General features: G+C 32.4%; 1 protein-coding gene across 2 annotated transcripts; it reads left to right on the top strand.

The window, feature by feature from the left end:
• The first annotated feature begins 202 nt into the window (after nt 1–202).
• LOC107918900 (uncharacterized) lies at nt 203–3,398 on the top strand. 2 transcript variants are annotated; one of them, XM_041110239.1, is made up of 6 exons: nt 203–395; nt 548–634; nt 2,296–2,436; nt 2,522–2,766; nt 2,848–3,048; nt 3,129–3,397. In XM_041110239.1, the coding sequence occupies exons 3-6, from the start codon at nt 2,301–2,303 to the stop codon at nt 3,237–3,239; spliced, it is 693 nt and encodes a 230-aa protein (XP_040966173.1). In that variant the 5' UTR covers nt 203–395; nt 548–634; nt 2,296–2,300; the 3' UTR covers nt 3,240–3,397. The 2 variants fall into 2 exon arrangements, with proteins under 2 accessions (XP_040966173.1, XP_040966174.1); XM_041110240.1 differs by having other exon boundaries at nt 235–395; nt 2,848–3,043; nt 3,129–3,398.
• The last annotated feature ends 11,306 nt before the right edge of the window (nt 3,399–14,704 follow it).

Below are 14,704 nucleotides of genomic sequence, written 5' to 3'. Positions count from 1 at the left end.
ATGAATTTATACTAGCGTTTTTTCTAGAAATACCGGAAATATGCATTAAAGTTTAGTAAAACGACACCGTTTTTTGTTCAGTACTTTATTTTGATGGCATTTTTTATTAAAACGCCGCAAATATCGGATGCAATAGCAGCGTTTTTGCCTTAAACGCCGCAAATATATCTTAAAATTTCTCTAAACGGCATCGTTTCTTTACACGGTATTAAACTTATCAGTTTTAAGTGATAAATGCCTTTTACTGTCTGAGAAAGAAGGAAATTTGGGAAGAAAACGCAGAGGAAAGCTTGAATCGAAAGGGGAAAAAATACAAAGAAAAAGATCCAGGGGAGAACTCAGAAACGAAGTAAGGGTTGATTCGATCTATCAAAGCTGCGAAATTTGTATCCCAGGTAAGCCTTCTTCTATCGATTGTCGATCTGCATTTAGGGTTCTTGTTCTGTCAAATTTGGGATTTTTCCCGATCGTTATTCTTCTTTTTTCCTTTCTGCTTAACTGTTTTAAAATGCTGCTATTTGTATGTGGATACGCATGAAATACAAAGAGAAAGAAGCAGAGGAGAAGTCCAGCTACAACTGAACCGAAGCAAAGGTCGAATTGAGCTTTCAAAGCTGCGAAATTCTGATCCCAGGTATGCCTTTTTCTATCGATTGGAGAATTCTCCAATCCTTAAGTTGGATTTTGTACTACTTTCTGTTTTGCTCCGAGCACTTGTTGGACTATGATGTTCACTTGCACCACAAAGTTTTCAAGATATTTATTATAAAGTAAAAGTTAATTCTATTATAATTTAGACTTATTTAATTCTTTTAATAATATAATGATTAAATTAATTTATTTAATAATAGAATAAAACTCTTTAATTAAATCCCTTTAATCTTCATTTTACCATACCAAATTTTATCTTTGGTTTTTCTTCCATCTTCTACAGTTCCTCTCTGTTTAGTAGGTTTGTTATTATTGGTTTGGAAATTGTTCCATATCATCCTTTATTTGATTGTAGAATCATCTAGTGGAAACCTTTTTTTTTCTCCCGTGTGCTTCTGTTTTTTTTTATTGATTTTTGAAGTTTGATTGGAAAAATCCAAAGATTCTTTGGTTTTATTTAATTCTAAATATTGGTTTTAGCTTTTGTCAGGCTTTTATACAGAAAATCTTTGATTGCAAATTCCCTAAAGTAAGTTATTTTCGATTTTAAAAATGATTTTAAAGCATATTCTAAACCTTGTTTTGTCTTTCTATTTGTTTTGGGTTAAAGGAATCAGGACTCTTCCTATTTGCGGTTTAATCAACCATGTCTAGAGACCGAACTCTATAATGTTGGGTTTAAATATAATGTTTGGTTGCTCTTTCATTTTCTGGTTTGTATCTTATATTCTAATGCTCTAATTATGACTCGTAATTGCATGGAAACTGATTCATAATCACATTTACACATATATAAACTTATATATAAACTTGCATAACTTACATAACTTATATATAAAATCATATATAAACTTACATAACTTACATAATAACATAATAACTTACATAATACACAACTTACACAACTTAAATAATTAATTACATAGTACATAACTTTGATAACTAACATTATACACAACTTATATAATACATTTCTTACATAACTTACATAATACACAACTTAATTAATATTATACATAAAGTACATAATACATAATACACAACTTAATTAATATTATACATAGCGTACATAATACATAATGCACAACTTAATTAATATTATATATAGCGTACATAATACATAATACATAATACACAACTTAATTAATATTATACATAACATACATAATACACAACTTAATTAATTTTATACATAACATACATAATACATTTCTTACATTATACACAACTTAATTAATATTATACATAACGTACATAATACATATTACACAGCTTAATTAATATTATGCATAACATACATAATACATAATACACATAACTTACATAGTACATAAATAACATAATACACAACTTACATAGCTTATATAATACATAACTTACATGTTATATCATAACTCACATAATAACTTACATAACTTAATAAGTTATATATATGCATAACTTAATAACTCATATTATTTACATAACTTAATCATGTAAAATATATCATTCCATAACTTACAAATTAAATACAATAATTAATAACGTACATAATACATAATTTTTCAACTATTTTATATGTGTTGTTTTATTTCAACTACTTTATATGTGCTGTTATTGTTGTAATTAGTTACTAACTTTTCAACTATTTTATGTGTATTACAGATAAAATGCCTAGAATAAAAATGCGAGATGTAAGCATTGTTCAAAATGCTCCAAACTCGGCAGAAACAAATAGTGAACAACGGACAGCTATTGGATCTTCGAATGTTCCGAATACACTTGAGGATCCTACAGAAGTTCAAAGTAATTTTACATTTAATTTACATGTGTGTTGACTTATAATTGATTTATTTTTCAAATTCTTATATTATAATATACCATTTTTCAGCCGAAAATAGTGGGACGCGCAAAGGTCGGGGACGTACGCTACTTAGAGATTTATACGAGTTAGATCCAGTCGAGCGTGTCAAAGTTGGACGAAACAGTTTTGGTCAACTTGTTGGATCAGAAGCTCGACTTTTAGCAGGATACTTGGGCATTTTAGCACGAAATGCGAATATGTTGCCTATCAACTACGAGTCATGGCATAAAATGCCCGATAGTAACAGAAACCAAGCCCTCGGTAATATTAAGGTAACAAAACGTTAATGTCATCTGTAATACTTAGGTTTAATTTTCATTTATATTTACTTTCTTAACTTGTGTTTTTTGTAGGCGAGGTTTGTTTTAGAGGTCTCGGATACTTATGTAAAGAAGGCATTGGGAAAAAGATGGAGAGACCATAAAAGTACTTTAAAGAAATATTATTATAAGACAAAAACAACCCTCGAAGAGAAATTGAAAAATGTCCCGCCGGATATGCTGAGGTACCAATGGGAAGAAGCGGTTAGATTTTGGCAATCAAAGAAAGGTGAGGTATGACGTACTTTCAAACTCTTGTAATTATTTTGGTTTATAGTATTTACTATTTACGTACTAAAAATTTCATAACGTAGGATCGTGAACGAGTTGGGAAAAGCAGCAAGCAGAAACAAAAATTCACTCACATAGCCGGGTCGAAAAGTTTTGCATGTGTAGCTGAGGCGGAGGTATTTTTAATTTTTTAATACTGTCAAATATGTAAAACTTTCCATTAAATAATATTTTTACTACTATATTGAAGGAACTGTCGTCCGGTCAAAAAGTTGGACGCCTTCAACTTTTTGAAATTACACATAGGAAGAAAGATGGATCTCCTATGACTCCTGAAGCTGCAGAAATTATGGTACGTTTACTTAATACGATTTGACTTATTTTAGTTATTTATAGTGTTTATTTTCTAATGGTTTAATTCATTGCTTGCAATGCGACTATTGTTAAGTTATGTTGCATTTTTTTTAATATATATTGCATTCCTAACTATGTGATTTATTTATTAGGAAAAACTAAAGGATAAAAAGGCGGAGTACGAAGCGATTGCTTCCAGTGAGAGTTCTGTTCATCTTGAAGACATTGATAACCAGATTATTGCTAAAGTTTTGGGTCCTGAAAGGTATGGTCGGGTTAGATTTCAAGGATCTTTTATTAACCCAATCCAATATTTTGGATCCAGCTCACGGCAATACATGCCTTCGGCGAGTCAGTCTCAAGCTGAAGTTCAGAGGTTAAAAGACCAGATGGCTCAGATGCAAGTGACCACAATTGAGGTTCAAAAGAAATATGAAGAACTCCGCTACAACTTAAAGCAGAGGCAGCAGCGAGGGAAGCAGAGGCGGCAGCGAGGGAAGCAAAGCAGAGCAGAAAGTACGATGAACTCCAACAGCAGCTTTAGAATACGATGAAGATGTTTCATCAATCGTAACATCCACCGTCATAATGTACTATATAAATATTTTTATCATTTTAACTTTTAACATTTTTGTAAAAATAATATGAATTATATTTTATTTATTGATATTAATATTATTTTATTCGTTTAATTTAAAATATTATATAGATTTATTGCTTTTGGCTGGTTTAGATTGGGTTGCTTTTGATTTGTTACTACAGGATGGTTGAAGATATGAAAATTTAATTTTGTAAAAATCCTAAAATTAGTGGCATTTTTAGGAAAAGCGTCATCGCTAAAGGTCATCAAACAATAGCGGCGTTTGTGAGAGAAGCACCGCTAAAGAACATGAACTTTAGCAGCGTTTGTGAGAGAAGCACCGCTAAAGAACATGAACTTTAGCGGCGTTTGTGAGAAAAGCGCCGTTAAAGAACATGACCTTTAGCGGCATTTGTGAGATAGACGCCGCTAAAGGACATGACATTTAGCAGCGTTTGTGTTCTTTAGCGGCGTTTGTTACTATAAACGCCATAAACGTTAGCGGCGTTGACAATAGCGGCATTTTTTGTGGCGCTTTCGAAAAAAAACTTGAAAAATAAAAATGTAACATAAGGCCTTAAAAAACGCCGCTAAAAACCTGTTTTGGTGTAATGCATTTTAAACATAAGTAACTAAAATGTAATCTGAAACAAATAAAAATGACTATTTTTATAGTTTACATTTTAAAAAAATTGTGTTATTAACTTATACACTATTAATTCATTAAATATAAATATTTTAGTTTTTAACTTTTGACTAAATCTCAAATACCATTTAAATATAAGGATTGATGAGATCAAAGTTAGATAAAATAAAATTTCTGGTCACAAGTCATTATTCTGCGAACTATAGATATGTTAATACCGACTGGAATTCAATTAGGTTATTATTGAGTTGAGTTTGATCCATCCAAGCTTTATTTGTTTTACTGAAAATAGTTTTTGGAAAATGAATTTTCTATAAAAATTAATATTTTTTGGTGTTTGGATGAATTTGTATAAAATATTTTCTGTTGTTTAGCATATTTCATGAAAATATTTCATAAAAGTTGTTTTCAATGAAACAAATATTCATTTGAGATTTTCTTATCTTTTCATTGTTTAATTAAGTTTATTTTATACCATTCTAAATTTTAAGAAAATGACCCTTCTAAATTTTTTTATACCATTTGTTTTTCATATCCAACATGTTTATATGATACGTTTACACGTGTTTGCCAATTAAGTCTTAGCTTGATAGCCAGTGAAGGAGGGCATGGGTTTGAGTGCATTGAAGCATATTATCCTCCTATTTAAGGGTTGGGGAGGGGTTATGAGTAGTTTTAGGTATTGTATCAAAAAGAGAAAATATGATAAGAACCTATAATGATATTAATGTTCAAAAGTTTAACATGTTTATAATTTGTTGCATGTATTCTAAATATGCTCTATATCAAATTCAAACTAGTATTCAACATCTAAATTAGTGGTTAAGTTAATGTAATGATATGGTTTTTTAAATCTCAATACTTTAGGGATTCAATTAAAATATTTTAAATTAAAATATTTTAAAGTTTAAGGAGTTGTTGATCCATATATTCATATTATGTTTAAATATTTTTGACAAAAAATTTATTTTATTTTTGCGTTTTAGATATTACAAAATTATATTAACTTTGACATGTAAATATTTCATATTATATTTTATACTAGGTTAAAGTATGGCATAAGTTGTTGTACTATTCGTAAATTTGAAATTTAGTCCATGTACTTTTATTTTCGGGAATTTAGTCCTATTTTTTAGATATCAAAATTCAAGTTCAGCTGTTAGCACTATTAAAATAATTTATTAAATTCAGGTTAATTATAAAGTCATTTTTTAGTTACATGACTACCAAGTGAGTATTTTTTGTTTAAAAATGTGACATCAAAAACATTGACAAAAAAAATTGAACAATGTTAACAATTGGACTTGATTTTCAAATTTGAAAAGTAAAGGGACTAAATTCTAGAAAATAAAAGTATAGGGACTAAATTCTAAATTTGTGAAGAGTACATATACTTATGACATATGATAACCTTTATACTACAAAACATTTATTATTAATATATTTATAATTGTAATAAATATTTATTATTAAAATATTAATATTGAATGTTTTTCAATAATATATGAAGAATATTATTTAAAATTATTTTTTAAAAGATTAATTTAATAGAATATGCTGAAAAAAAAGATTTGAGAAAGTATGTGGATTTCTCTGAAATTTACAGATATACGTTGTTTTTGGAGAAAGAAAGGAAATGCATCATACAGGGTGCCTTTTCACTGCCACATCAGTGAAGACGCAGCCTGTAGAACATGTTTTCAGGAGAGAGAATAAAAAAGTGTCTTACAGGGCGTGTTTTCACTAATGTGGCAGTGAAAAAGTGCCTTATATGACGCATTTTCCTTTCTTTGCCATGTGAGTATAGAGCTATCACCAGCGAAGCCGGATCGCGTTGCAACTCAAGGTCCCAATTGAATGTAATTATACGATCTGAGGTTAAAGTGTAACTAGGGTTTCAAGTTTACAAAGGATATGATGTCAAGTAATGCAACATAAATATGGTTGCAGTTGACAGTAGCGATGCGGATACGACAATGAGTTCTTCTCATCAAAAAATGATGCTTTATAAAACTTAAACATTAGTACGAGGAAGAAAAACTTAGTGGCATTTCAGTATAATCAAGTAATGTGTCTTATCCATCAGCACCGAAGGTGGTTGTAATAGGCCAATTTAGCCCGGGCTCACAAAAAAATAATAAACCCAAAATAATAAAACAAAGTCCAAGTCCAGTACAAAATTATATTATTTGGCCCGATCGGAATGACCCATTCCTTGAAAAGGTTGAAGGTCCATCTACAAGTTTATGGAAACATAATCTTCAAGGATATACAATCTTAGATATGATATGCAATCTTAGATATGATATGCATTCTTAGAAGATATGATTTTGTAATCTTAGAGATTTAATTTGTAGATACCCTTTAATCTTAGCCGTTGATGTAATTGATCTATACAGTTGGATTTGGGGAGGCTCAACTATAAATAGAGGCCTCTCCTTTCATTGTAAAACATTTGATTTGGGAGTAATAATAATTCTTAAGAGTATTCATTCAAATATCTCTCTCTCTTGCGTTCTTATTTTCTGTGGTTTGTTCTTATTTTGTTGATCGGTGTATAATTTATTTATTGATTTGTATATTGTTGATTTCAAATCTCTTTTTCCCTTATTATTCATTTTCAAATTCATTATTTTCAAATTTATTTACATTTTATTTTGCCTTATATTTTTTTATACTCTTTGTTTTAAATTCATTGGTCTTCGATTATTGATGCTATTTAATCCTCTATTTGTTTTTTATTAAATTAATTATTTTAATATTATTAATACTATTATGTGGCATCATTAATCTTGTATCATTATTATTTACTTTTTATGCCTTTAAATTTCAAATTTTGTTATATATGCATGTATACATACATACGTTTTATAATATATACATATACGTACACATCTTTAATTTTTATAAATATATATATACACATACTTTTATATATTTTCTATGTTTCATAATTTTATATACATACTTATATATATATTTACATATTAAAATAGGTATATTTATATATATTTTTATTTTTTTTATTTTTTATAATTCACATACATATATATTTTTCTTATATGTACATATATATATTTTTATATTTTATAATTTTTATCTATTTTCTTTGTTATTATTATTGCTTTACTTGATGTTTATTTATTTATTCACATGACCATTATTATCATTATTATATTCTTTAAATGCTTCGGTTTTATTTGTTTATTTACTTGATATTGTGTATACATGATTGATTTGTTTTATTTATTTATCCTTTCATTAATATTATTAATATTATTATTATTATTTTTGTTCTTGATCATGCTATTTATATTTACATTATCACAATTGTTACTCCATTATATAATTTTTACCCAAATTCGTATAAAGAGAAAATTTTGAAAAATAAGGGCAATAGTAGGTATTTGGAATCTTCGAAAGGATTGAGCCCTAACGTATTGGGTTCCAACTCTTTCGTTGAATCTGAATAATCGAGAATGCTCTTTAATCAAAACATAAATAAAAAGCTCATTATCGGTAATTCAATATGTTGTGTCCTAACGCATTGGATGTGACACGTTGATTTCTCGAGATGAAGATTTTTCTAAAAAATAATAAAGGCAATATTCAATGTTTAGAATATTGAGAAATTGTGCCCTAATGTATTGGACTGGGATTTCTTCATCTGACTTAAACAATTGAATATTCTTTTAAATTTTATTGCATGAGTCTTTTGGACAAGTTCATTTTTGAGGAGGTGAAATATCATGCCCTAACTCATTGGGTGTGACATTTTCTCTCCCCGAAATGAGAGAGTGTTAATGGGTAACTTGTTTTATATAAGTTTTCACATAGGATCGTATTTTAAATCTCTTCAAAATTTTCAATTCTCGACATTAAGACACTAATTAATCAACTAGGTACCAATTTTTGGGCGTTACGAGGATGCTAATCCTTTCTTGTACATAACCGACTCCCGAACCTGTTTTTTCTGAATTTTGCAGAACAAAAACATTGTTTTAATAAATCTAAATTATTTAGTAAAAACAATCGTTTTACGAGGTGACCCGATCACACCTCATCAAAAAAAGATTGGTGGCGACTCCCACATTCGTTTTCATTTTTCAAAACCCAAGTCGACCCCATTTTATCAAAAATGATTTCGACAGCTTGGCGACTCCGCTGGGGACAAACACGAGAGTCAAGCCACAAGTTGATTACTTTTTGTCTTTTTTTTTCAAAAATGAAAATCTTGGTTTAAATATATGATCCTTTCGTTGCATTTTCATTCGTCTTTATTACGATTTTTATCATTGTGATTTATAATCGCTGTGTTAGTTTAGGTTTGGATATATTTCTGCGCATTGCATTGCATGACCACTCAGTCATACCCTTTTAAGTGGGAGTGAGAAACTACACCTTCGTCAGGTTTTCACCTCTGCATGGGATAGTGGATCACTTTCGGGATACATCCGTACCTATGTCTTCGTGAGATTTTCATCTCTGCATGGCCATAGGGAAATGTATTCCCCTAAATTGAACTCAGTCCGTATGAGCTTATAATGGGTGAGGATCGAGGAATCTGCTGGTTCAGGTACCCTTACTTTAGAACCGAACCGCATATAATGAGCCTTAGGAGCCCACCCTAGATAGTACTACACTGAACCCTAGTAGATACCCTAATAGGTGTTTTATTATTTCTTGATTGTATTGGATTCTACATTTATACATGATACTAACTTGTTGTGTTTTCTTTTGGCTGCATGACATTTTGACTGCATGACATTTCATCATAGAAAAGAGGTGATGACTTACGTTTGGTTGCTAAATAGAGAGCTTGTCATGGAAAACGAATTTCTTGATAAAGTGGAAGTCATACGGTTGTCCGAATATAGTCCAAGAAAATATGATGCGAGAAGTGTAACAAGAGGAGTATACGACCTTGCTGCATTGCCTGAAGATTCAAGTTAGCAAAGATTATTCAAGAGTCGTCAAACATCCCAACCTTTTTAAAGAAGCTCATAAGCATGAGTGAGTAAGGAGTTGCAACCTGGAAGAGCTAGCATGAGTGAGATATGTTTTCTAGTAAAGTTGTTCTAGTAAAGAATTGAACTAGAATTAACGTCTCTTTTTTGCTTTCATTTCATGCATTTGTACTACATTATATCATATGCATTAAAAACTATTAAAAGATCCTAATCAATTAAAATCATTTGCTCAGTTAACCTGGAAACCAACCAACTAACCAAACATCGTTACGACACTCGAGCAAAAACTAAGGACATGGATCAAAGATTAGAAAGGCTAGAACAATTCCAAAAAGAAATGCAGGATCAGCTTCAACAGCAAATGAAAGAGCAGCTCGAGAAGATTAAGCAGAATATGATGGACAAAATGATGGAATCTCAAGGGAATATGATGACTCAGTTAACTCAGTTGTTGACCAGGGGAAGCAATAAAGGAAAAGGCTCTGTGCTCAATGTTGAAGAAGGAGACAGTGAGGGACCTCTTTATCCCCCAGGCATTACCTCTTCGCATGTGCAGACCCAAGATGAGGTATATCCGCCCAAATCCTCTGTCACTATTAGGCCTCAACCGTTTCAAGTCAATGCTTCAAGGTCAATGAATTACTAAGCTGGATTAGGCTTTAGCCCTGGGATTAATCCTGTCAATCGTGTTATCCCCGACTTCGATGAGATGGTTGAAAAATAAAAAGTGAAAGAAGAATTGCCAAAGCAATTAGAGAAAAGGTGGAGGTGGATTGAAGAGAAATTCAAGGTTATGGAAAGCACCGGGAGCTATCGCGGGGTTGATGCCAATAATCTGAGTTTGGTCCCAGATTTGGTGCTCCCTCACAAGTTTAAAATGCCAGAATTCGAGAAGTATAATGAGACCATTTGCCCTGAGGCCCACATTACCATGTTTTGTAGGCGAATGACTGGGTATGTCAATAATGACCAGTTATTGATACACTGCTTTTAGGATAGCCTCACGGGGGCAGCGTCTAAATGTTACAATCAATTGAGCCGTACCAGGATTAGTTCCTCGAGAGATTTGGCACAGGCTTTTATGAAGTAGGACAGTCATGTAGCAGAAATGGTTCCTGATAGAATCACCTTGCAGAACATGGAAAAGAAGTCGAATGAAAGTTTTAGGCAGTACGCACAGAGGTGGAGGGAGGTCACCGTCCAAGTTCAGCCACCGCTCTTGGAAAGGGAAAGGACAATGCTCTTTATAAATATATTGAAAGCCTCGTTCATCACACATATGTTAGGAAGTGCCACAAAAAGCTTTTCTGACATAGTCATGAATGGTGAAATATTGAAAGTGCCATAAGGTGCAGAAAGATTGATGCTAGAGGAAATGACAGAAGGCAAGCCTCAAAAGAAAAAAAATGAGGTGAACAGCGTGAATACATACATCAAATCGATTACGGTGAATCAGCCAAGAAAGGTGGTTGTTAATCAGTAGGGTTCATCAAGACAAGAATAAGATGTGATGAAGTTCCAATTTACACCAATCCCAATACCGTATAGGGAACTGTATCAAAATTTATTTCCCCTTATCATGTGAAGCCTCTACAACCTCCGTATCCCAAATGGTATGATGCGAACACACAATGGGACTACCATACGAAATTACGGGGCATTCAATAGAGAATTGCACTACATTCAAAAAGCTAGTTGAAAGACTCATCAACATGGGTGTTGTCATGTTTGATGATTCATCTAATGCAGAAAATACACTACCCAATCATGATTGATAATGGAGTGAATGCAATATATGAAGAAGTGGTGGGAAACGTTCACATCAATGCCACATATGAAGACACACTTGAAAAGGGACCCTGCTAGATGCCCACCCTTATAAACTTGAGAGTGTTCTAAATAATCAGATTGTAGAAGAAATCTCTGTAGCATATAGAGCTTACTTAGAGTAATGTTCAGAACACACTTGTTGCTTTTAGCCTAGAGGCAATAAGAATTCCTTTATGAAATAGGCTCATGTCTGAACGTCGGTATTCTAATAAAATACATCTTTGCATTCATTTTTGAGCCAATATTCTTTCATTCTTTTCGAATAATTATTCTTTCATTCTTTTTGATTTTCTTCCACATTGTTCCTTTATTCATTCATAATCACATTGTACAAATAATTATTCATAAATTCATACATTCTTTTATTCTTTGGTACTTACTATAGGTCCCTAGATATCAATGACATGAGTGACGCTGCTACAGACTTAGAATTTTCTTTTGAGCAAGGCATGTGTTGAGAGGGATCTCATGACTTTGAAAATGACATAGATTATAGCCTATCTCCGGACTTGTTGAGGATGGTAGAGCAGGAAAAAAATTTTACCCCCTAAGGAGACAATGGAGATTGTGACCTTAAGGGAACATGCATAACCGAAGAAGCAAAGCAAGACCTTGTTAAGTTGCTTCAAGAATTCAAAGATATTTTCGCACGATCATATCAAGATATGTCTGGCTTACTACGAACTATGGATGCTGTTAAGGCTAAAAGGCCCATAAGTGTATTAGAAGGACACATACTAATGGTTTTACGATAGCTGAGTTAATCACAAGGTTTCAATACTGCTGGTCTACCATGGAAGGAGATTACATCAGTTATACCATAAATACCAATTTGAGGAAGATAAAACCTCTGTGCCTCTTCCATTTCTTCACAAATTTTCCATATGTGAGGCATGGATGTGATGGGTCTAATCTCGTCAAAAATTTTTAGTCAAGATCGATTCATCTTTGTGGTCTTTGATTATTTTACTAAGAGGGTGAAAATAGCTTCATATGCCAATGTTACAAGGTCGAAGTCATGAAATTTTAATTTTTTAAAAAAAAGAGATCCGACGCCGATGAAGAATATAAAAAAAGACAATGTCAAAAGTTTGTAGTCTATTCAAAGATCAGACGTCATAGGCAGCCAAAAAAGAAAAATAAAACAAGGATCGTGACCGAGACTTGTAAAGATTGTCATAAAGACGTTACCATCTATGCTCATCAAAGTCGTCTAGAACCTTTACCGAGGCAATACCTGGCTTATTATAGAGAAGGCTTGTTCTAGAGGAGCATTGATATTGACTGAGATGGATGCCAAAGACTTGCCCAATTCGGCGGATTTAGATTCGATCAAGAAATACTTCACCTGAAGAAGGAGAAGGGACCAAGGTGAAAACCTGCAAAGCGCGCTTTTAGTTTCAAAAAAAAAATACCAAGGTGAAAGCTCGCAAATGGCACTTTGAGTCCAAAAAATAAAAATAAAAAAAGAAAAAAGAAAAGAAAATGGAGAGGCCAAGGTGAAAACCCGTAAAGGGTGCCTTGAGACCAAAGAGGATTTGAGTTGAAAACCCGAAAAGGGCGGCTCAAATTTTGATCAGAATAGGGCATGGGGTGATCAAAGTTACTCAAATGTTGGTCAAAATGGGGAATGCGGTGATCTTGCTATGCCTGAGTCAGCAGGAAAAGGTACGCATCATCTTGGGGCATCGACAGAGTAATGTAGATCTCCTAAACACATGTCAAACTCAGAATGACCTTCAGAAAGTTTGTACAGAGAAGTTCAAGCTGCGATATCTGGGGCACTTAGTCATTATCCTATTTATATTTACTTATTCTTGGAATACTTCATTCTGTTTCAAGATACAAGTCAATTCCTCTTTTACTCTTAATATTCTTGATAATTTATTCATTACAAGCTTTGCTCTCAAATCAATTCTATTTTATCCATCGTTTTGTTCTTTTTGCAAGCATGTTGCATTAGAATAACGATTAATGGACTAATAAAACTTTCACAAGGGAAGTTTTGCATATTACTCTAGAAGTTTCTAAATAATACAAAAACCTGAAACATGACTATTGTTTAGAACGCACCAAGTTTAAAGGTTGGAAATCTGAGAAGGAAGAGTCTAAATGAAGACTATCTCTTTGGATTTTGTTGTCAAAAACATTGATCAAACAAAATGACAAGATGTCAGGTGGGTGACAAAGCTTAAATCACCAAGCAATAAGAAGGGGTTTCCTTGGAGAAAAGAATCTTTCATTTGTGCATAGGCATTTGGTATGACACCCTGGGAATGGTGTAAAGGACCAAAGGGTTTCACATTCTATATCCTTGAATTGCGATAGGAGAAGATTAAGGAAATGCCAGATTTTTCTACCCTTGGATTACAGCGGGAGAAAGATGGTACAAATTTTGTCCCCATGGATTAAACTTTGAAGGTTACAGTGGGGCAATCTGACTAAGTGTTTCTTTGGAAATGCTAACCGAGCAAGAGGGCATTGTAGCACGTCAATGATGAAACTTTAATAAACTTTGAGTAATGATAACTTAAATGATAAAGAAGGATCATTCTCGAAAAAATGAGATTATGCATTCATTCAAATGTCATTCATACACGTCTAGTTAGGGGCCTTTGATTCATTCTGATCATGTCATCCTAATCACTAGGCATAATTAGGTTCATAAAATGGATTATATAGATCATGTTCCCCAGAGAACAGATCAGTGAAAACAGCAGATCTTGTCTTCCTGTATTGGCAGTGAAGTAGATCAAAAATAATAGATCTTGTCTTCCTGTATTAGCAGCGAAGCAGATCAAAAATAGCAGATCTTGTCTTCCTGTATTGGTAGCAAAGTAGATCAAAAACAACAGATCTTGTCTTCTTATATTGGTAGCGAAGTAGATCGAAGATAACAGATCTTGTCTTCTTGTATTGGCAGCGAAGTAGATCAAAGATAGCAGATCTTGTCTTCCTATATTGGTAGCGAAATAGATCGAAGATAACAGATCTTATCTTCCTATATTGGTAGTGAAGTAGATCGAAGATAACATATTTTGTCTTCCTGTATTGGCAGCGAAGTAGATCAAAGATAGCGGATCTTGTCTTTCTATATTGGTAGCGAAGTAGATCGAAGATAACAAATCTTGTCTTCCTGTACTGACAGCGAAGTAGATCAAAGATAGCAGATCTTGTCTTCCTATATCGGTAGCGAAGTAGATCGAAGATAACATATCTTGTCTTCCTGTATTGGCAGCGAAGTAGATCAAATATAGCAGATCTTGTCTTCTTATATTG

Source organism: Gossypium hirsutum, chromosome D13, assembly GCF_007990345.1.
Source record: "Gossypium hirsutum isolate 1008001.06 chromosome D13, Gossypium_hirsutum_v2.1, whole genome shotgun sequence".
Taxonomy (NCBI): domain Eukaryota; kingdom Viridiplantae; phylum Streptophyta; class Magnoliopsida; order Malvales; family Malvaceae; genus Gossypium; species Gossypium hirsutum.
This window is presented reverse-complemented; position numbering and strand designations above follow the sequence as displayed.